General features: G+C 46.2%; 1 protein-coding gene across 8 annotated transcripts in view; it reads right to left on the bottom strand.

The window, feature by feature from the left end:
• The window catches only part of D430041D05Rik (RIKEN cDNA D430041D05 gene), a 268,798-nt gene that overhangs the window by 34,208 nt on the left and 209,851 nt on the right, over nucleotides 1–24,739 (bottom strand). For 7 of the 8 annotated variants that reach the window (XM_006499487.4, XM_006499483.3, XM_011239527.2 and 4 more), the window contains 2 exons: nucleotides 23,832–24,046; nucleotides 15,155–15,284 (listed from right to left, as the gene is read on the bottom strand). In XM_006499487.4, coding sequence (XP_006499550.1) covers nucleotides 15,155–15,284; nucleotides 23,832–24,046 — 345 coding nt within the window. Of the gene's footprint in view, nucleotides 1–8,352; nucleotides 8,628–15,154; nucleotides 15,285–23,831; nucleotides 24,047–24,739 lie in introns of those variants that run through there. The other variant, XM_011239528.3, reaches the window with a different exon arrangement.

Consider the following 24,739-nt stretch of genomic DNA (forward strand, 5'->3'; position numbering starts at 1 on the left):
GAGGCCTTTGCAGCCACTTCCTTCTGAGCCCACATCGCAGACGAGTCTCCACCAATAAAACGAGACTGGCTCTTAGTGGCACAGGTTGGGGTCTAAGGAGTTTGGTGACTTCTCTCTTACAGAAATCCCCATTTCATTCCGCTGGCCCACTGGAATCATCTAGGCCACAGAGTGAGGAGACAAGTGTGGTTTCTGCATTCTGGGTGAGCTGAAGAGACAGGATGTGGTTTCCTAATTGACTTTTAATCTTCCAGGCAGTGAAAACTGAGACCGCACAGACAGGACAGTGAGAGACAGAGGTATCCAAGTCTTCACGGTCATTTCTGCTCCTGTGCAAAGCTCTCTAGCATGCGGCAGGAGCCTGATGGGGCAGACTCCAGCACTTCTGTCCCATAGGCGGCTGCTCTTCACATGCAGTGGGGGTTTAATACTGAGTGGGTTAAAATATCCCACTGGCCCACACTGTTTGGGAAAGTATGACCTTAGAGGTCACCTTGGGTGGTGTATCCATGTGCTGGAGTAACAGGAAAGGTCTCGGGTCCCCATCACCAAACCCATCTCCAGTCACACCATACCCGCGAAGGCTCCCTTTGGGTATGGTTAGAACTTTCCTTGGTGTAGAATACACTTCACAGCAGATGGAAGATGCCTACAGGACTGGGATAGAAAGACAGAAGACAAGGGATCGCTCACCCCTGGTGGAGTCTGAAAGCCATGGGTACCACTGTTTCCTGCCTCCCACCTCCATACAGCATCACCAGCATCAGCCCGTTTGTTCTCACGGTAATCCCATGTGGTAGGACCACATGCATGCCCATTTTATACACAAGCACCCTAAAGAACAGGCAGGTGAAACAACTACTCATAATTCACACAGCTAGGTGGTAGTTCAGCTCCAGAAACCACAGCACAGTCCCCTGTGTTGCTTGTGAGCTTTGAAGGTAATCTATAAGCCAAAGTCACCCAAATAACACTAGTTTTAACTGTTTCAAACAGGAGTCAGTCTGAAAGCATCACAGAAAGCTGCTTTGTGTTTTACTTTGAGATTAATCACCAAGGCTGAGCTGGTGCTGCAGGCCAGGAAGGGACAGGGAGGACCTTGTCTGTGAGTCAGCACTCCTTCATAGCTGACAGACTGTCCCCACGTCTACCCAGATACGATCTTCCTCCTCTTCAGCCTTGCAAAGGCCAGACAGCTGCACAGAATATCTTCGGCACCACCTCTTTCAAATCCACCTCAGATGTACATAGTTCCAACTTAGCATGGGCTTCCCAATACCACAGGCACCACGCTGGTGTCCTGGTACCATCTCAGGCTGGCTGCTTCCTGAGTGGCCACCCAAAGAGGAGACTGAGTGACATGAAAGGGAACAATGCCATGGAGGAGTGTGCTGGACTCCTTCCTTAGAGAAGAGCCTTCCTCATGCAGCCTGCACTGTGACAGTCGTGGCATCTGTCCTTCCCTTCCTGTGCTCTCATTTGGTTCTGCTGCTGTGATAAAACACTGACCAAAAAAAGCACCTCGGGGAGGGAGGGCTTTATTTCATCTTATGCTTCCAGGCAACAGTCCCATCACTGAGGGACATCAGGGCAGGTGCTCAAGGCAGGAACCTTTAGGCAGGTGCTGAAGCAGATGCTATGGAGGAGAGCTGCTTCCTGGCTTGCTCAGCCTGCTTTCTTGTGATAAATAATCTTGGCCCACCTGCCCAGGGTAGCACCTTCTACATTGGGGGCAGGGCCTTCAAGTCATTAATCAAGAAAATGTCTCACAGATGTGCCTACAGGCCAAGGTGATGGAAGCTGTCTTAGGGTTTTACTGCTGTGAATGGACACCATGACCATGACAACTCTTATAAAAATAAGTTTAGTTGAGGATGGCTCACAGGTTCAGAGATTCAGTCCATTATCATCAAGGCAGGAGCATGGCAGTATCCAGGCAGGCATGGTACAGGCAGAGCTGAGAATTCAACATCTTCATCTGAAGGCTGCTAGCAGAATACTGACTTCCAGGCAGCTAGGGTCAGGGTCTTCAGCCCACACCCACAATAACACACCTATTCCAACAAGGCTACACCTACTAATAGTGCCGCTCCCTGGGCCAAGCATAGACAAACTATCACAGAAACAATTTCTCCATTGAGGTTTGCCTCTTCCCAGGTGACTTTTGGTTAGTGACAAGTTGACAAAAAACAAACCAGTACACCCTGTGTCTCAGCTAGTGGCTCAGGATGGGACAAAGCCCGTGTCAGGCCCACTGCTGAGACCTGGTTTAGGTACATCAACCAGTGTTGCCTCTTGCTATTACCATGATTGACACAGAACTGGGCGTTTACTTTATGGTGGTGCAGTCGGAGTAAAACTTAAAACTTTGCTTCATAATGGGAAAAAGAAAATTTTCTGCTGTGCTGGTTAATGTGGGATGCAGACATGAGAGCTGGAACTTCTGCAGCCGTTTGGTAGAGAGAAGCAAGACCATGCTGAAGGGAACACAGTCCTGTACACTGCGGAGGGAGGAGCCCACACGTCAGTCATATCATCCCTGGACTGGCTGTAATCAATGCATTTCCTGTTGTTTTAAAAACAGTTGCTGAGTTGGGGTTTCTGCCGCTTCTAGCCAAAGCGTCTGAACTGATAACCACCGCTCAGGCTAGAAGCAGCAGTGTACGTGAACATGTGTTTACAGCTTTGATAGTGCATATGTGTTTCAGAGGTATAAACGTGCCCACTTTATAAGTCTCAGCTCAGGAGTCACCTCTTCTGGCTGATACCCTTGTTTGTTCATTTGCTCATCAAATAGAGACACTGCATCGACTGTGTGCCGGTCCTATTCTGAGTGCTGAGGTTTCAGGGATGAATAAAACATGATTTCTGCCCTTGTAGAGTCGAATGGAGAAATAATACAAATAAACCAACAAGCGGAAGCCAGGGGGTGGGAATTAAGGACTGTGGGCTGAGAACTAGGTATTACTAGGACAAAAAAGATGGACATCTAAGCCAGACCCAAAGATAGGCCATAGGGGGGGGGGCGGTGTTGGAAAAGACTGTGGGCAAGATGACATTTAAAGTTCTGAAAGTTTTGCCCACGTCAGGGTGCTTACCTTGAGGAGTATGTAGGACAGTGTCTTGAGCTATTTTTGGTTGTCATGACTGGGAGGAGCTACTGGCAGCTACCAGGTAGAGTCAGGGATACTGTCTAACACTGTACAACGCACATGAGAACTACCCAGGCCCAAGTCTTAACCTCAGATGAAGCCGGCAGGAAGGCATGCTCCCTACAGAGTGATAAGCACTTGCAAATACAGAAAGCAAAAAAACACATGACACAGCTTGGGGCAGGGCGTTTCAGTTGCAGCTAACGGGTTGGGTGATGGGTGGAGGTGCCAGCTACTAGTACATGGACACATACATAAGTCACATACATACATACGTACATATATACACCACAACACATAAGACTTGAGCTGCTGGGAACTTAGACTTGAGATCCAGGCTCAGCGCTGTGGGGAGGAGGAGCCAGATTGTGTGGTGTGGTAGAGGTCACTCAGTCAGTGGTGGTGATCAATGGTGACTATATTGGCCAGTGGGGACATCCAGGGAAGATCAGACCTCCTGCAGGTCCCTCTCCTCCCTCACCCAAGTTCATCGTCACAGCAGGCCTGTACCTTTTTCAACCACTAATCACAACCTGGGATAGACCCCAGAATTGACTTCATCCCGTCCCAGAGCCTCACCCAGAGCAATGGAAGGGACAGTGAAACCCTAGGAGTGTTCTTATGTGAACACCAACAGACATTGGCTCCCCAAAAGCTTAGGGATCTATAGGTAGGCCGAAGGGCACATAGGCATAGAATAAACTAGAAGACTTGGCTTGCTTCTCAGGACAAGAGGGCCCAGGTGCTAGGCATATCTCCAGCTGCCAGCCTCAGAAACCATCTTTCTAAGATCATCATCCATGGCTAAAGCAGGAGCTTTACCTAAAGATACCCAATGACTGCTCTATAAAGCCAAACTCCTTCATCCAAACTCAGTACAACTCTGCAGGGCCATCTATGCTCCAAGGAAAGTCATCTGAGATTTAATAGTATTTACACCATGGTCTGGCTTCTGCTCCCAGCCCTGCTTTCTTCCCTTTGACAACAGCTGTTTTTTCAAAGATCATACTACCTTTGGGGCTACTCCAAGGCCAGCAGGCAGTGAGGTCTGAGAGTCTGAGAGAGGCTATGATGGCTGGACAGGAGCAGGATAAGAGCAGGAAGACCGAGAGCACAGGGAAGCTGATGGAATGAGCAGGTGGATGAGCACCCGAGTGGTCCTGGCAGAAGGAAGGTTTGTCACTTGGTGGGAAGCTGTCTTCATGGAGACTGCAGAGCCATGGTTGTGAGTAAAGTCACTGGGCTTTTCCTATACTCCTGCTGCCTCACAACCATACCGTCAAGAATCACATCTTCTACCCCATCCTCACGTCTTGCTAAGTGGCTTCCATCTTGGTAAGGTCAATATCTTCCCGGACAGCCACCAGCTTGATGAGATGAGGACTTTGCCTTATAGCTCCTTTATCATCAAGTACCTCAACCTTTGCCTTGGGTCTCCTAGGGTATCTGAGTTCCTATTACCAGCTATCTCCTTCAGACTGAAAGCCCCTATAAAAAAAGTACAGTGTTTTGCAAATACATTTAAGGCAATATATCAAATTAAAGCCGTTACCGTGTAGATTAGTTGGCAGAAGTAGGAAGAAGTTAAATGCTGTGATGGGGGACTATGTAGGAAAGTTCTAGGTGGGTTAGGGATCAACACAAGAGAAGCTAGCTAAAGGAGCAACATGCAGGTTGCTTCTGGGATGATGGATCCATTCAGTCAGAGGAAAGGGCAAACTCCAAATCTAGCTCTTTGCTTCCCAGTGAAGTCAAAAGCTAACTGGACCCTCAACAGGGAACCGCTCCAACACTGCAGGGCATGCCTGTGATCTGCCTTGGTCTCTATTAAAGCCAGAAGATGCTGGGAGAGAGGGAGGGAGTTGGGGGGCCAGAACGCTTTGCATTCATAACAGGATGACCTAGAAAAACCCCAAAGTTGCTTTGGCCTACTGCATACAGTCAGGGAAGCTTTCCATATTTTATCCCTTCATATTTTATCCCCCTGTGTGGATGCAATCTATCCAAATAACCATTCCAATTCTTGGCTCCTTCTAGGAACCACTGTTGACCTGTGACAAAGGGAGTTGGCAATCCTATCAGCACATGGCTACTCATGTGAACACCCATTACACAAGACAAAACGTATCCAGGCTTTGTCAGCTGGGGACTGAGCTCTGAGCCACGGGTCATCCCCAACTTACAAGATAGTTAATCTTCACTGTCGGATTGTGTGGATTTAGAATCGTCAACGAAATAGGACTCTGAGTGTGTCTGTGAGGGTATCTCCAGAAAGATCTAACTGAGCAGGGAAGACCTACCCTGAATCTGGGTGGTGTCATCTTAGGGTCCCAGAAGATATAAAGAGGAGAAGGTGCGTTAAGCATTCATTTCTCTCTGCTCTTGATGCTATGCAGTCATTGCTATCTCGAAATATCTATATCTATATCTATATCTATATCTATATCTATATCTATATCTATATATCCTCAAAGCGTAAGCCGAGATAAGTACTTCCTTCTTTAAGTTACTTTTGTCGGAGCGACAAGAAAAGTAACTAATACGGAAACCTAGGAACTAAAGGGGAGCCATCGTTGTGATAAACCTGACGACATGGTCTTCAGATCTCTGGAACCAGTTTGCATGTGGAATGTGGAAGAGTTTGGAGCTTCAGACTAGAAAAGCCCCAGGATGCTATAAGCAGAACTTAATGGGCCAGCCTAGTGGGAATGTGGGGGATCAGCTGCCCAGAGAAACATGAAGTGGCTATCATAGCTCATGTAGTTTCAGAGGAGAAAAAGGGCTCCACTGGGAACTGGGCTAGAGGCCATTTATAACTATTCAGGCAAAGGATCAGGCTGAATTCTTCCCAAGTTTTGAAAACTTGAGTGAGGCTGACTTCAGAAGTGCTGGGTGGAGGAATCTGGAGATGACCCTCTCCAGGCTGTCATGGTTACTGTTCACGGCTTTGATGCAGTTCTCCAGTGAGAGACAACAACAAATGGCGTGAAAAAAAATGTACAAAAAGTGTGAATTTGAAGATGCAGATAAGGGGTGTGGCAGCAATTTGTTGAAGGGATTAGCCCCATTAAGAAAGTCATCCCCGAGGGCAAGACTTCCACCTACAGAAGGCTCTAACTCCTGAAAATGCTGATTTATCCCAAAGGAGAGGGGCTCAGCTGAGAACTTTGCAGAAGCCTCCCACCTGAAGACAACTGACTAGGAGAGTGTTTCCTCAGCTTCAGCCACCAAGGCAAACAGGAACCTGCTACAGCGGTGGCCTTGAAACATGCCTCTGGAATAAGATCCGGTGACTGTGACATGGCCTCTTCTGAGAGGTGCCCAGGGATCAGCCATATTTATGAAGATTTTCAAATCTACTGCTCACCTCTTAAGCTGTGAATTTGCTGGTCTGCTCCAGGAATGCTTACCATACACAGATGGCCCTTGACTTATGTCTCAGTAAGCCCATTATAAGTTGATAATATACCAATTTTATAAAGCATTTAATGAATCTGGCCTCTCATATATTATAGCACAACCCAGCCTACCTTAAACATGCTTAGAACAGTTACACTGGCCTACAGATGGGTAAAACCATGCGACAGGAAGACTGCTTATAAGGAAGTTGACTATTTCATGGATATTTACTGAGCACAAAAGCACAAAATATAATATACCCAGAAGACTGGCAACAGGGGACATTATAGAGTATGCTCGCTCACTACTGAGATCATGTGCTGTCTAAAAGTGGTTCAGAGCTATTGCCCAGCATTCTGGGAACATCAGACCATATATCATGAGCCTAGGGAAAGATCAACATTCAAAATCTGAAATACAGGGTCTTCTGAGTACACACTGCTTTATGAGCACCAGGAAGTAAAAATGTCACCAGTAAAGCCCTATAGTTCTAGCGTATGGAACTTCAGGCAAAGAATTTGAGAGAAACTCAGAGGAAATAGCTTAGAGCAAGGGCCTGGGAGTTAGATCCACGACAGGCAGACAGATAGGGGAAGGGGCCACAGACGGTAATAAAGATGGCAAACTTCCAGCTTCACCTTCCTTATCTGAGACAACGCTCTGGCAGCTTGAGACAATGGCCTGGTAGCTTTTTCCTCCCACCAATAGCCAGCACACAGGAAGCCCCAGTTACTTACCCACCCAACTTGACAGCAGATGATTTTCACAAGTTCAAAGCCAGACCAGGACAGGGGTACCTGAAGTTTAGGGCTATCAGCTTCCTTGCCTTTGTTTAAACTAGCCAAATTAAGAGAATAAGACCCAATTTCAGTCACCCAAGACTCTTACAAAATCTCTGGGCCTCAAGGAGGGACTGGCCGTGGGTTTCCTGAGTCCCTCTCCCATCCTGCTTTGCAGGGTCTCTTTCTGTGTGTGCCTTGTCACTGTTATCAGAAGTAGGTTTTCATCTGTTGGTTCTGCCTGCTGTGTCTGAGATCTTCCCTGCTGTTAACTGTTGTAGTTAAGATCTTTTTCCTGCTTTTTAATTCCTTGACTGGCAGAGAAAACAAACTCAGTCACACACACCCCCAAGTTGGTAACAATGACATTATTTTTCAGAGGTTTATTCATTCACAAAGTTATGGTTCAAACAACCATTTCAGAGGCTCCCCCATGGTCAATGCTTAGAGCTCTTTCCATTTCTGTCAGTTTCTTTAAACTCCCAGAAACACATCAGGCGGCTTCTGGGGTAAGGAAAGACAGCGTTCTTGAAGGCAGTCCCTAGGAGGTCAACCATGTTCCAGTGAATGGCCTTACACGCATGGCTATATGGGTGGCACAAATTGGATTGGGACAAGAAGTTAGGTGGGTTGGGGAATAGGACACAGGTCCTGGAGGAGTTAGGGGGAAGGGTGGGGCTTAATATGATCCAAAGTGACATCAGGGCTGGCGGTGCACCTCAGTGGTAGAATGATGGCCTAGCCAGCACACAGGAAGGCCCCAGTTACTTACCCAGCATTGCAAAGCAAAGAAACAAGCATCCTCCAAAAGGGACAAAATAACCAGCTGAGTAGGTGCGCTTTTAGTCCTGGGGTTGATCTGAATGTTCCCAGACCTCCAGAAGCAAAGACCGTTCTAACTGCACACACTGGGCTCAGTGCTTTGGGTATACAGGAAGAAGTCATTTCAGTACTGTTCTGCCCAAGGATCGTGGTGGGACACTTCTTTTCTTTTATTCATGGATTCACTATTTCCTACATGATTTTCATTCAAAAAATAACATTTTATTATTTTAAGATAAGCTTTAAAAAGGATTTTTTAAAAAAATACGTTTAAGAAGGAATTTATCTCTGCGTGTCTATGTGTTAGGTCTGTCATGGGAATGCAGGTGTCTTAGGAGAGCAGAGATGGTGTCAGACGCTGTGGAGTTGGAGGCACAGGTGGTGGTGATTCATCTTGTGTGGGTGTTGGGAACCAGCCCCCATCCTCTGGAAAAGCAATCAATACCCACTGCAGATTGCTGGGCCATCTCTCTGGCTTGGGGGAAAAGAAATCAACATTTTAAGTAAAATGTATACTTAGAAATCCAGAGAGACGAGAGACGGTCAGCAGGTAAGAGGGCTGGCTGCTCTTGCAGAGGACCAGCTTCAGTTCTTTGTACCCACATGGTACCCAATGGCCTGTAACTCTAGGTCCACTGACTCTGATACCCTCTTCTTGCTTCCCTGGGCAGTGGCACCCACAAACATGCACACTCAAATATACATGCACACATACAAATAAATAAACAAACAATACAAATAAATCATCTTTAAAAGGAATGGGGCGTGCACCTGTAACCTCAGGGCAAAGGGTAGGCAATATGGAGACTCGGGGATGATGGAGCCTTGCTGGCTAGCTGGTGGGTGACCAAGGCTTGCTGGGTAGCCAGCCTAATAGGAAACCCATGAGCTCCAAGTGAGAGGCTCTGCCTTGGAGGAAGGGTGGGTGTAGGGTGGAGAGTGCTATTGGAAGATACCTGAGATCCTTTGCTGGCCTCCAGCAAGGGCCTATGCACACAGGTACACACACACAGGTATACACAAGGTATACACACACACACACACACACACACACACACACACACACACATGCCTCCACACAGGTACACATGGGTACAAGGGCCTATGCACACAGGTACACACACACACACACACACACACACACACACACACATGCCTCCACACAGGTACACATGGGTACAAGGGCCTATGCACACAGGTACACACACACACACACACACACACACACACACACACACACATGCCTCCACACAGGTACACATGGGTACAAGGGCCTATGCACACAGGTACACACACACACACACACACACACACACACACACATGCCTCCACACAGGTACACATGGGTACAAGGGCCTATGCACACAGGTACACACACACACACACACACACACACACACACACACACATGCCTCCACACAGGTACACATGGGTACAAGGGCCTATGCACACAGGTACACACACACACACACACACACACACACACACACACACCTCCACACAGGTACACATTGGTACAAGGGCCTATGCACACAGGTACACACACACACACACACACACACACACACACACACACACACACCATTCACAGAAAATGTGCACACACACAAAAAGACAATTCTTTTTTTAATTTTAGAAGATTTTTTTCCCCTTTCTACATTTAGTCTCATATTCTGTTTCCTACCTACCATTAGGAGCAATTAAGTTCAAAGTAAAACGTGGCTCAACACTCCACTCTTCCTGTCTAAAGTAATCAGTTTAGGGCATCTTTTAAAACATAATTCATCCTTTTATCATGAGCGTGTTCTCTTAGGAAATGGCTACTAAGTAGGTCACACCTCTGAGCGTCCTGGCTGATGGGCTGAACAGGAAGTTCAGAAGTGCTGCTGTGAAACATGGCAGCCCCAAACTCTTGCAGTGGTCTCTCTCTCCAGATACAACAGCTCTTTCTATGGGAAATTTTCCCTTTAGTATTATTAAATTGTTTTCATATATTTTGTTCATATTCTTCTCCCTTGCAACTCCTCCCAGATGCTCCCTACCTCCCTATCCATCCAACCCCTCTCTCTCTTTCTCTCCCCCTCCCTCCCTCCCTCCCTCTCTCTCTCTCTCTTGCTCCTCTTTCTTTCTCTCTTCCTCTTTCACCCTCTCTCCCCCTCCTCTCTCTCTCTTTTTCTCGCTCTTCCTCTCTCTCTTGTTTTCTCTCTTCCTCTCTCCCCTTTCTCTCCTCCTCTTTCTTTCTCCCTCTCAACCACTTTCCCTCTCTCCCTTCTCCTCTCTCAAACAAACAAAAAACAACCCCCCCACCAAGAATGAAGATCAAAACAAACAAAAGCTAATACAACAAAAATCACCAAGATAAAACAAAAAACAAACATAAAAACCACAGTATCCACAGATATGCAGCAGATGTGCAGGACCTGCTTGGTCCCCCAACAACTGGAGCAGGGGGCTGTCCCTGACTCTGTTGCCTGCCTGTAGATTCTGCATTAGCCACAGGGGGCTGCCTTGTCCAGCCTCAATGGGAGAGGATGCACCTAGTCTTACAGTGACTTGATGTGCCAGGGTGGGTTGGTATCCAGGGAACCTCCCCCTTCTCAGAGAAGAAGCAAAGGGGGAGGGGTCGTGTGAGTGGGAAGGGGACTGGGGGGGGGCTGTGATCAGGATGTAAAGTGAATAGATAAATTAATTAGTGAATGAAAAAAATGGTGTCAATTTTGTGGTCACACCTCCTCCTAGGCCCGAGGACTGCCTGGGGTGTTATTGATATTCCCAGTGACACTCACCAGAGAAAGCTTGTTTTCTCTTTCCTGGAAGGTATCAATTGCAAATAGCCTCTTGGTTGGGGGTGGGACCGTGTCTACTGTCCCCTTCTCAGGACTGAGATTCATCTGGCTGTGCAGGTCTGTGCATGCTGTTGTCTCATGTTGAGTTCTCTGTGGATCAGTCCTGTTGTGTCTGGAAGACACTGTTCCCTCAGAATCATCTACCAGCTCTGGCTCTTGTACTCGTTCTACCTCTTCTGGGTAGATTGCTAAGCCTTGAGTGGAGGGAGTTAATAAAGACATTCTATTTAGGGCTGAGTGCTCACTGTTCAGTTGTGGGTCTCAGTATTAATTGTCATTTACTTCAAGAAGAAACTTCTCTGTTGTAGGTTGAGGGATGCCATGTTCTGTATCCTAGCTTAGTATGGCTGCTATTGGTCCCTATTACAGAATGGCTCTGAGGGTCAGCAGGAGTCACAAATGAATGGAAATGTCCTTAAAAGAAGGGCTGAAAGGGACAGTGAGGCAGAACTAGAGGGGCCCTGGGTCCAAACGAAGTCCCTAGAGGATGGGGGTGGGCTGGAAGGAATTTTGAACCAACCTAGGCTGTCTTCCATCCTATGGCTAAGATTTGCTTGTGTAGCGCAGTTCACCTGCTTATTTCTGTATTTATGCATTTATTTCTATATGCAGGCGTTTCCTTGGGGATTCTAAAGTAGTCAACGTTTGGTAAATTCAAAATTAAATCAATCTTCCTGTTTTTTTGTTTCCACAGCATCATGTTTTCTTAACCTGGCAGAAAGGATTGAGTATTTTGGCCTAGTTTGAGATCTCCAGACCTTGGAGGCAGACTGGCACATTTCCAACCAAGTGACAGGTTCACTGCTGGGCTAATGGATTCTTTTGCTAGGAGTGCCTTAATATTTTTGGAAAATAAATGCATTGTTTAAAGCTATGACTCACTTCTTTCTCTTCTTTCTTTGCTGATCTTTTTATTTATATGTAAGTTTTCTACATAAGGATTCCTCTGAGACCTGCATCTGGTCTTCCACAGAGGCTCAGAAAGACAGGACATGTGTTATGTAAGATCAGCTAAATAGCAAGGAAGAGTGTATTTAGAAGCCATGCTGTATGGTGGTTAAGAGCATGACCCCAGAAGGCAGACAAACTATGGAACTAAGTCAGAGCTCTAGTTTCCTCTTCTGTGCAAGGGGTATAATGACTGGAAACCATGAAAATTCAACTAGCACACAAAGTGAGCAGAATAGGACTTGGTTTGTATTGTGCAAGTGAGAAAGGTTAACTACTTTTCATGACTAAAGGCTCAAGAAAGACAATAGAGATAGTCCTTAGTCAATAGTCTAAATTTTTACAATTATTTCTTATGTGAGCATTTTTCCTAAATAAACTTAAAATATTTTTAAGATAACACATATTTCTCAAAAAGAATTATACACACACACACACACACACACACATGCGTGCATGCTCGCACATGTAGTCAGTCTTTGACTACATTGTGGGTTCTTCTTTCTTCCACCCTTCCAACCCTCTAACACTATATAAGAGGGAAAGAAGGATAGAGAGGAAAGGAAAAAGATCCCTGAATAAAGACAGGAGTCAAAAAGGGGGTGACAGTATCATTAGATGACTTCCTGCTGATTAGGGCATTAAGTTCCTTGGGGCAAGTTTGATCTTCACTGTCAGAATATCTAATTTCTTTTTCTTCTTGTTTCTCCTTTGTGCATAACTACTTAACAAACCACAAATCACAACCAACAACAACCAACAACCCACCACACCTCTCAGGGCCCTAGCATTTATATACCCTCTGAAAGGTCTCCAGAATCCCAAAGGTCACATAGCAGAGCTATCTGCAGCTGGCAAAATCATGCCTCTGTTAGAGCACGAGGCAAATCATAGCTGCTGTGGACAGTCTGAAGCAGCCCCATCTCCCACACCTGGGATTAAAACAAAAGCACACTCTTATACTATTTCTGTGTTCTTTAAAGAAAACAAAATTCCAAAATTGTCACTATGTGCACATGCTCACACGTGTCTGTGAAATATGAGCAATCTATTATCCTATGTGGCTTACTGACCTGACCTTCTAAAGTAACAGTACATGCTGGAAGTTATGCTACATGGCCAAACATACGTTGCATTCTTTTAAGACTATTGGGAGACCTCTGGTCTACTTCCCCATAACTATAAAAGCGTTTCTCCCCAGACTCTTACAAGAGTTATTAATGCTTATTTTGGCTGAAGAATCTGTCATGTTTCAGTGGTCTGAGTGGAAGAAAATGTCCCCCAAACTAAGCAAGTGTCTAGGAACGATGCTCTTGGCCTCTTGACAGGTTGAAAACTTAAAACTTAGGCTGATTTTTGTAAAGCCAGGGCTCTCATTTATTTCATTTATGCATCTGTTTATCCATTTGTGTGAATCTGTAGGAGGGTAATTTCTATGTGGCGTGTGTAGGTATGTGTATGTATATGTATGTTCCAATTGGGATACACATGTATGTGCATGTCTGTAGAGGTCCATGGTTGATGTGGGAAATTTTTCTTCATTACTCTTCCTCCTTATTCGTGGAGGCAGGGCCTCTCGGTGAAACCCAGAGCTCACTGACATTGCAAGTCTTGCTAGCCAGCTTGCTTTGGGGATCCTTTGCCTTCTGAGTCACAGACAAGCTGTCATGTTAGGCATACACATGGGTTCTGGGGTTTTTGACTCCCATCTTCCCAGTTGTGTGGCCACTACTGTAACTGCCGAGCCATTTCTCCAGTTCCTTCACCTTAATTTTTCGAGGCAGGCTCTCACTGAATTTGAGGCGTATCTTTTCTCGGCTCGCTGGCCAATGACCTCTGGGGCCCAGGTTACAGGCATTTGCAGTCATGTTCAACTTTAACACAAGTGTTTGAGGATCCAAACTCAGGTGAGAGAGAGAGCAGACACGCTCATTCACTGAGCCATCTCCCTAGCCCAGAATTATTTCTTATAAGGAGAAAAGTATCCCTGTTAGGAGCGCTTAACAGAAAAGCAAGGATGTAACATCATAATAACATGTGGTCAGAGTGTCTAGAATTTTGTAAAATGAAAATCTCGATCAAAGAAACAAATGATCCGTGTCACTGAAGAGAAAGGATGAGTGGGGTCAGGGACGTCACTCAGCGGCGACGGATGCTTGCCGAGTGAATGCACGCAACACCACATTAGAGTTCAATCAAGCAAGATCATCAGAGATTCAAATTACCTGTTTTAAATTGGACCATTTAAAAAGCCCATTTTAAGTACTTATGCCAAACAATGATGAATCTCAAAAGGGAAAACTTCAAATCAGCATGGTATATTAAAAAAAAAAAATCAAAGTGTCCTATTTAAATCATCATTTCTCAATTACATGTATTGAATTATTACTCTTGTTATAGAAAACAATTAATTTGTTTTTCTTTTTTCTTTTTTTTTTTTTTTCAAGACAGGGTTTCTCTGTATAGCCCTTGCTGTCCTGGAAACAATTAATTTGTAATTAAAGAAATATTTAAGGAATGAGAAAGAAGTTGGTTTTTTTTGTGTTTTGTTTTTAAATAAAACTGCAATTACATCAAGAATCTTTGAAACTGTGAGGCAGGGAGAGGAGCAGCCCGCATCTCCACCTCCAGTGTGGCATCATTCACATGAGCTCCTGGGTGCACCTTCAAGTTCAGGGTGTCTCCATCTTGAGGGCTGGCCCAGGATTGCTCCTCCTCTGGAGAAACCCGATGGAACAGAGGAGTGTCTGGGTCTGTTCTCTCTCTAAAGCCCAGGCTTGTGCTCTGTCACCTGGAGTCAGCCCTCACTGTTTGACATCTCACTGTTACTATGGCTTACCAAGGAGTTATGAAATCAGACACAAATCCACATCTTCAAAACTGTTACAGATTAAAAGCAGCCAGTGTCCCACAAACTCTAATGCATTGCTATAGTTCTTAGCATGTTTCTACTCGTAAGGGGGAAGGGATCGAGACCATTTACAATCTCCCTTGAGTTGCAGGTGATACACTGCAGAATAGCACAATGTAGAAAGCACAGACATTCTAACGTGTTGCAAAACTTACTTTGCAAAAGAGGAAAGCAAACAACACCATCCCCTCTACCACTTACCCCCCAACCCCCTCCACCACTACATAGACAACCTTGCTGGGCATCTTGAAATGTCTCAGGGAAGCTTCTGTCCACCCCAATCCACCACACACTTACATCATATCCGCTGTTCCGGATTCCACGTCGGGGTCGCTCGCGCGTGACCAGAAGGTCCATCTCAGTTTCTCCCGGACTCGGACTATTCAGAGACTGCCGGCTTCGGTAGACAGAGTTCTTCATCTGTTGCCTGAAGGAAATCCAACAAATGTTATGATGCAGCAAATGTCCTGACAGATGGAATTCTCCACCGATCCAAACCTACAGGCAACCAGTAGAGGGTTTGGATTGGCCTCAGAATCTCAGAACTGATAGTACTCAGTCCTTGGCCGGCAGTGGGGGAACAAGGCACCCCGCCTTCCTGAGCCACCCCAGATGCTATAACTATCTGGCTGAATTATGTGTTCTTTCATATCAAATTAGGCAACTACAATCAATTGCAGCAGTGCAACCTAATCTAAAATTCTGCTGATGGCAAGGCCAGGGGTTCTCTGTTGACCCTCGAGGACAGCTAACACTGCGGAACAAACTTGCCTTTGCTGACTTGCTGACTCAGCAGCCTCCTGTTTTCCTTTTTTTTTTTTTTTAATCGTTTAGATTTCAGGCATGGACTCCTATAATGTGTTAGTAAGTGAAGCCTGTAGAGAATGGGCCACTTTTAACACTCTGATCATTGATTGATTTCTTTCTACAATTACTGTGTAGATTCTCTTTTTGGCAAAGACCATAAGTCTGGAGGCAACTTGGTGCCTTCCAACCAGTCACCAATTTTTATGTGTATGTATGTATGTATGTATGTATGTATGTATGTATGTATGTATCTACCTATCTATCTATCACCAGGTGCCTAGCATGAGCTAACTACCTGGAAGCTGAGCATCCACAGCTCTGGTACTCCCACTCTTTGCATCCTAATGGGAGACACAACTGCCACACTATCTTCAAAGTGATTAGTGTTATTAAAAAAAACAAGGAATATTAGGGACATGGTTCACTCAGTAAAGTGTTTGTCTTGCAAATATGAAGACTTGTGTTGAAGTGCCAGAATACACATAATAATGATAATAATTATAAAATTAATAGTGATGATGATGATGATAAAGCCACATGCTAATGCACACTTGTAATACCACACTGGCAGACAGGAGGATTCCGAAGGTTCACTGCCTAACCAGCCTAGCCTACCAGTAAGCTCCAGGGCAATAAGGGACCTTGTCTCAACAAAGGGTGGGTGAATACTGAAGGATGTTACCCAGGGCGCACAATGTACACACATGCAAATGCACACACAAATACACACATAAAAATAAGAAGCTAGGACAGAGATTAACTAGAATGGTCGGAGGATTCTCTAAAAAGGCAGTGTTCTAAGACATGCAGCCTCTGAAGTGAGTCCAGGTAGCAGGAGCTCGTTCCAGGTGTCAACTCAGTTACTTGTCATAAATTCACACGTTTGTCACTGTCTGGTTTCTGCTTGTCACTGGAGGAATCTATCTACAGAGGGGGACGGAAACAGCCACCCAAAGAGAACGTGGCCATGCTTGTTTTCCCCAAGGCTCTGCCTAGCACTTAGCCATGAATAAAACAAACATGCTTGAGGGGCCACACCTATTTCACGAGAATCCAGTTGTTCTTTTTGCCTTCTTGGTCCCATGACACTTACCCTCGTGGTAAGGACAGCGTGATGATTCTTGGTGGCTACCTTTCCTGCAGGGGAAGTTGACTGACTCGGATTGGACCACCAGAGGACCATATCCCTACATCCATGTGACTGGTCAGAGGGGTGGGCACAGGCATGACTTCAGTTGGGTCCAGTGAGACTGAGTGGTCTCAGGGCTATGGTCAGGACAACTAGGAAAGAGGGGCTGTTGGATCTGAGGGACACACACTTGGAGTTTCTGATAGCTGTTTTTTGCCACCATGAGGTTTGAGCCTGCCTTCAAATGAGGCTTGGAAAAAGTTAAGAGAAAGCAAAGCCAAAACCACTACGGTTCCCTTGATGGAGCCAGACTAAAGCTTTGGCCTTGACTCACGTTAGGCAATGCAGTCCCTTTAGTTTAACCAGGTTGTGCTGGGTTTCCAGTTTGCAACCAAAAGACCCCTGGCTAATATGGCAGCTTACAGCCTCCCATGATAAACCATATCCTCCAGTTATCTGCAACTAGGGGCTCCCTTTAGGAAAAGGAACCTGGGTACAGCAGGCTTAAGAGAGTGACTATGTTCCGAATGACTCATACTTTAAAGCAGATTCCAAAGAATTTGCATCCTTGACTTAATGACAACTACGTTTTTGGAAAAAAGAAATCACATTTCATAGCTACCCAGCCACTGTCAATTAGCCCATTAAGAAAAGTTTTTCTAATATGTAGTGGCGGCAAAATAAACAGGCAGATTGGCAGGAGGTTATGTCATAAGTATTAGACATGTACTAGTGAGGAACATGGATATGGTAGAAGCTTAGACACCAGGGCACCTGCTGCTTTATTCTGCCTTCAGAGAAAACAACTCATCATTGTGGGATTGTGATAGGCAGCCTATTTTTGTTGAATGGGGCTTGCTTTGGCGACCCAACAGAGAACTCTACAAGGGATGGAAAAGCTAGCCACGTTCCCAGAGACAGGTGCCTGACACCACAGAGCCCCCAACTCCATAATTAGCCACACAGACAGTGTCCTAAGCTTCTGGCATTCTGGCTTGACTCCACACCCACAGTTACCTGACTATAGCCAGGTATGCTCCTCCCCACAGTTACCTGATAGCCCAGCCCACTATAAGAGGGGCTGCTTGGCCCCTCCTTGCTCTCTTTAAGCCCTGACCTTTCTTACTCTCTAGCCCTCCTTCTCTCTTTCCCTTCCCCCCTCTCTCCACGTGGCCATGGCCGGCCTCTCTCTTTCTATTTTCTCTCTGCCTTTCTACAATAAACTCTAAAACCATAGAATGACTCTGCTCATCAAGGCCTGCCCTGCTTGAACGATGGGATAGACTTTCTCTTAATGAACCATGCCTAACCTCCTGCCAGGAGGCCTTCCTGCGTTACAGCCACGGACTGGACCAAGGACTCTAGACCTCTTGGGAACCATCAAGTGCCCTCTCCCCCTGCCCTCTCCTCCCTTCGGCCCCAGGGCTCAGTGCTGACCTGGGGCCCCTATTCTGTTCTCAGCTCCTCTGCCGTATCCAGTGTGGGATGCTGGAGGCTGTAAACCTGGTACCTAGGGCTGCCCCTTGTCCTCCACCCGCTGAGAGGGGTCAGTGGCTTCATACAGCCAGATGCCCACCTGGGCCCGTGTGGAAAGAGTGTGGCAGACCTCCCACGTCTGCCCGCCCAGAACATGGGAACTCTGGCAGGTCGCGGGTTCTCTCCCATTCCCCTCTTTTCCCCACACCCACGCCCCGCACGTTATTGTGACTAACTATTGTCATTGCTGGGAATTGAACCCAGGGCCTTGTGCACACTAAGCAAGTGTTGTCCTGCCTTTGAGCTACCTCCTTAGCTCAAGACGAACATCTGAAAGACTTACTTAGCACATTTCAACAGCCAGACCTCCACTGTGGGTGTGTGCCCGGTGTATGACTATCTACTTGGTGATAAATCTGGCTGTCATGTAAAGGGATGCTTATTTATCAGCTGACATATAACATGTCAGTTTGAGTTTCTTCCCCTCTGACAACATTGCTGGGTGGGTTATGATGTGTTTACTTAAACCCTTAAGAACTTTTAACAGGTAAAGTAGTTTTCATAGTGCATTCTCTGGGACCCTGGGGTTCCGTGGAGATGGCCTAGGCAGCTGAGATGGAGGAGGATGCCCGGTTTCTGTCAGAGCAACTCTGAATATTACTGAATAGGTTACTATGTTGTGTTGGCCTCATAGATTCATGATCTGTGAGGATTTGAGTATAAATGGTTTGTTTTGCCAGGGGGCTCTGCAAACTCCCAGCTGGGGACCAAGGAGACGAGGGAAGGATGTCTGGAAGTCAGCAGAGATGCGATAAGGAACTGATTGGTATTTAGGGTGGCTGGGGCTCAGGCTCACTGGAAAAGTGTGTGTGGGGGGGTTGTTTTAATTATAATTGCTCAATGACAAGAGATGCCTGCCATTGAGAAGGCAGTTAATTACACCCACAGAGCTCAGAGAAAGATCCAGGCCATGATGGGGAGCAGCATGGGACACACAGTGACCGGGTGGGTCAGAAGGCAGAGGGAGAGAGCAGGAGCAAAAACCTTTAAATTGTGGTTTCTGGGAGGCGCAATGGGCAGGGCAGGGGGAGCAGCGTGGGAAGAGCTGGTTTGGATGATGATCGTTGACTCCAGAAGCACAAGGATGGTCTTCATTTGTCAGGTCCTTGGCTCTGGGGTGATCGGCCAGGTGAATATTAGCCTAGAACTAGAGCACCAGGAGACTGTCTGAAGGAGGTGGTTGAGGTATGGTTCTATGATTGGTTTCATCTGAAGAGTGTGCTTGTCTTTGTCACTTGGCATTGGGTAACCCTGGGGGAGGTGAAGATTTTTTTCCACCTGCTCCATGTGTGAGCAGCCAACACAAAACCTTGAAACTATAGCTATTACAGCGGTGTTTCTGACACCCAGAATCTCCTGCCAGGGGTATTGATCTATGACTTCTAATCTGCCATCAGCGGGGAGGATGCCCGACCACACATTAGCTACACAACACTTTCAGCTTCTGAGAAAAATCCCTGAAGGAGTTACAGAGGCTGCAGATGGCAGGTGCAAAGTCAAACCGGCCACAGACAGTATTGACCTCAGTAGGCTGCCCACTCTATGTCTCCACATGTGTGCATAGTAGGAAATAGGTTGTTCCAACTAATTCAAGAAAGAAAGAAAAGAGAAAGAAAGCAAGCAAGCAAGCAAACACTTTGAAACTACTTGGAGAGATTTAGTGATCAGTTAACATTAGTTTTGCCTCTTCTGGCAATTTCTTTGCTCTAAAGGGAAGTTAGTGATGTTCTTGCTCACTAGACAATGATTGCTTCACTGTGCCCCGCTCTAGCTGGGTGGCTCACAGCAGCATCTCTTAGGCTTGTGCTGTGAACAGCAATTAAAAGCTAGCTCTAACCTGTGACTACAGCAGGCGGCTGGGTGGAGTCAGCACGTGAATGGGAGGAGTCAGCAGGCAGATGGGTGGAGTCAGCAGCAGCTTGTCAAGAACTATTCTGAGCAGTGAGGTTTAGGCTTGCTTCCTTCCCAATTAGGCTTCTCTACCACTCCATCTCTTTCCATTCTATCTCTCATCCCAATCCCTAGCTCATCTAGCTCATGGCTATCTTTTTCCCCTAAGTTGTAAACACTTGAATGTTTTTACAAACCGTTCTTAGTGCTGTAGAGACAATGGACATCTGCGGAGAGTTAACTACACGCACACAGCAGCCAGAGTCTATCATGGGACTTTGGGCATCTGGCCTGAACTTATGTTCAGGAGTCTAGACACAGCTCCCAGGGAAAAGCTTTGCTCAAGAAGAAAATCATTCAAAGTGTTATCTCTCCAGTAACTTCCAAGCTGGGGAAAAATGGCTCTCACCTCAGTCTATCCGAGAAGCCTGAAGCAGAGTCCCCAAGAACAAAGTGCAAATTAAAGTTGCTCTCAGCCTTCCTGTCAAATCCATACCTTTCTTTCCCTCCTCGTACACCTATTAACATGGGGACGTGTGCATCGTGAACCCTGTCATGCGGCGATTTTCTGCCCTCGTTGTCATACCAGCCAACCAAGCCCTGGCAGACTAAGCTTTGGCTTAGAAGCCCCTCCTTTTTTCTCCACTGTAAATGGATTAAGTTGCTTCGGTTTATTCCCACCTTCAACTTGGTTCTGTTGATTCCCAATTCTGTTCAATTTTTTTGTTCTAATTTTTTTTTTAAAGCAAATATCCATTTAGGGCAGGATCTGACCTACTCTGTCCCTAGTGTGTGGAACATGCATGTGTTGTGGCTTCTCGGTGGCTGCAATGTCAGCATGCCCAAAGCCAGGGGATCACCAAGGAGAATGTACCCTGTGTAGAGGAGGTATCAAATTATGGCAGGCAGGAAGGGAAGCGAGGCGGACAGGAGAAGCTTTGCTATATTTAACTCTTTGCCCAGTCCGGGAGGTCACTGCCTAATTAGCCACAGAGCTTGGAGATGGTTGTCGCTCTTTGAATGGTTTCCTTTTCTAAAATTCATGTTAAAATGCGGTCACTCCTACTGGTTAACTTTCAGAGTGCTAGAAGGTTCTACAGATTTGGGGGCGGGTCACCCTCAGTCTTACCCAGCTATGAACCCTGCAAGCTACAGTAATGATTGGCCAGTTAAGATGCCCGCTGGTGCAAAAGTGGCAGGAATCAAACACTTTTAAAAAATGGATTTAAAGCCCACTCCATAAGATAGGCCCCTTGCCTGGTATCATTAACTGTGCCAAAGCCTGTGGCTGCCTAGCTCCTAGGGGAAAACCTAGTGCTATTATTCTGCTAAATGGGCATAGTAATAAATTACTCCCTGAGTTCTTCTAAAAATATTCTCATTTATTTTCACTTTATGTGTTTGAGTGTTGTACCTGTGTACATGTGCGTCACGTGCACGACTGGTGTCCACAGGGGCCAGAGGGCATTAGAACTCCTGAAACTTGTTACAGATGACTGGGCAGCTGTGTGGCCCCCTGAAAGAGCAGCAAGGGCCCTAACCACTAAGCCTCTTCTCCACCCAGATCCACGAGATCTTATCTTTATACTCACAGGTCAGTGCGTCACTCAGCCTCATCAGAGACGCTTCTCATCAAAGACCAGCAACCAGTCAACATGCCGAGAATAAGAGACCGGAGTGTTCAGGTCTGAACGGAACATCTACACTACACCAACTTCCCTCACTAAGTCAGAGGAGGTGGAAAGATTGTAAGAGACAGAGGACGCAGATATCTGTAGCGAAAGAATATTTCCTAGACATGAGTGTTATAACTCACAGTGGCTGTGACTGCAGGCACCAGCTCAGTACTAGCTCAAGCCTGCCAAAATCCCAGAACGGATCGAGGAGGGGATCATGAAGTCCTATCCCTAGCTAATGGGAGAGGGGCAGTCACTTTTCTTCAAGGATGCAGGCTACCCATGCTCCAGGAGATGGTTCCACACCATGCACATACAGGATGCACCAAATGGATTCGGAAGATACTAAATTTGAAAAGGAAAAAAGCAAAAGAAAACACATGAAGTTCAGAGGGGAAAGTGGGGACATGGGAACATATTGGGGGAAAAGAAATGGGGGTAGTTTGGATTCAAATGTACTATATGCATGCATAAATATGAAATAAAATATCTAATGGCTGTTTTGTCATTGTTAGGAGGTAGAAACTTTGACCAGCAATAGGGCTACAAAGTCTTATGGGGTACAGCAACGACGTGGTGGTTTGAGAATGGCCCCCATAAGCTCATATATTTGATTGTTAGGTCCCTAGTTGGTGGACCTGTTGGGGAAGATTAGGAGGTGTGGCTTTGATGGAGTGGTTGTGGCCTTTTTTGGAGGAAGTGTGTCACTAGGAGTAGGGCTTGAGGTTTCAAAAGTTTATGCCTAGCTGCTTTTTCCTCTCTCTGTCTCTCTGTCTTTATCTCTCTGTCTTTGACTTTCTCTGTCTCTGTCTTTCTCTCTCTCTGTTGCCTACAGATCAACTACTGTTCCAGAACCATGCCTGTCTGCTTCCTGCCATGATGACAATGGATTAGCCCCCGACTAAATGCTTTCTTTTATAAGAGCTGCCTTGGTCATGGTGTCTCTACACAGCAATAGGATGGTGACTAAGACAAATGGCATTATAAAAGAGTGAGTTCAGGCTCCCGCCCTTGCTTTTTGCCCTTCCACCCTCCACCTTGCATTAGCATAGCAAGAACACCTTTGCTGGATTCTGGCCCCTTGATCTTGGACTTCCCAGCCAGCAGTATGGTTAGAAAATAAACTTCTGCCAATTACAAATTCCCTGATCGCAGGTATTTTGTTACAAAAGCAAAGAACAGATGGAGAGAGAAACCAGTTCAAACCACTTGATCTAGCTCTGCCTCAGCGGGCCAGGCCCCATTAGAGCTACAGCAGCTCACATTTCACGTGCTCTTCAGGCTTGTTAGCACACTTTTGGGGGGTGGAGCTCATCTTTTCTTTTCACCAGGGTTTAAGTTCCACAGGAGCAACCATTAGGCTGTCTTGTCCCACATAAAACATGGAAGGAATGAGTGAGAAAAAGCACAAGTTGTGCAAGCACACATCATCTTGACCAGTGTCTGAGACACAGCGTGACAATAAGTGTGGAAGAACTGGACAGGTCTGTGAAGGACTGAAACGAGCTAGCATGGAGTGCGACAAAGTGCGACAGGCACTCACTAAGGCTGAATGAAAACGCGATGCATGCAACCTGCCTTCCTGTGCGAGAACCACTAGCGTAATTGAACAATGCAATGGCCCCTGATCTGGAAGTTGCATAACTAGGTAAGTGATAATTATATTTCACCCAGCTCTGAAATAGCTCCTGGCTTGAAAATACCATTAAGCTAAAGGACAATTGGGGTTGTTTGCCCTACACAATATTTTTAACGGCTTCAATTTGACTTTCTTTCAGACTCATTATTGAGTACATGCTGGTGGGGACCAGATCAAAAGCCTGCAAAGATCAAAGTCCCAAGGTAAGATCAAGGCACATGGGTACAGTGCCCCAGGTGTCCTCTGTCCTCCTCCCATGTTACACAGGGACATAGAGTACAGCCATAGAGCATGCACCTGTTTTTAGACTCCGCAAAGGGAGCACACAGTTCTGGGTCTGCGTCCAAAACATGCTCCACTTCCTTGGGGGCTTTCTCATACATCTTCCTTTCCGCCAGGCCTTTGCCTGCCTCCACTGGGGGAAAGTCATAATACCCCTTCCTCTTGGCTTTCAGGCGCAGCTTGTTCCGGTAGTGCTCAATGTCTGATTTCTGCTTCAGAGCCTTGTTCACCTTGGAGGAGAGAGAGAGAAAGAGTGACAGGTCCACCCACACCTGACTCAGCATGGCAGCAGACAAGGAGCTTTTTCCGCAAGGTCAGCTGACCAAAAAGATCAGAGGTGAAGCATGGGATAGCTTTTCTGGGAATTGTGACCTTATAGTAAAAGTCACCAGCACCAGCCCTCGTATAAAGTGGATCCGGCACTGGTGTTACAAATAGGTTTGACACCCATAGACTCATGTACTGAATGCTTGGCCATGGTGGAGTGGCGCCATTAGGAGGTGTGGTCTTGTTGGAGTAGGTGTGGCCTTGTTAGAATACATGTGGCCTTGTTGGAGGAAGTGTGTCACTGTGTAAGCCAGCTTTAAAGTCTCGTGTGTGTGTGTATATATATGTATATGCTCAAGCTCTGCCATGCTTCTTGCTGTGATGATAATATAATGAACATCTGAAACTGTAAGCAAGCCATAATTAAGTGTTTCCTTTTATAAGTGCTGCCTTCATCATGGTGTCTCTTCACAGCAATAAACCCCTAAGGCTCACTGAATTATCCTGCATCCCTGCCTCCCATATCTGTCCAGACTGTTGATGGCCTATGTTTGACTGTATACCCTTAGCTAAGAGTCCATACTATTGTGATCCCTACTCTGCCTATACCCTGTGGCTCCTCACTGTGGGAGTCCAGCTGTCTGGCCAGTTCTTGG

This window comes from Mus musculus, chromosome 2 (genome assembly GCF_000001635.26).
Source record: "Mus musculus strain C57BL/6J chromosome 2, GRCm38.p6 C57BL/6J".
NCBI lineage: Eukaryota > Metazoa > Chordata > Mammalia > Rodentia > Muridae > Mus > Mus musculus.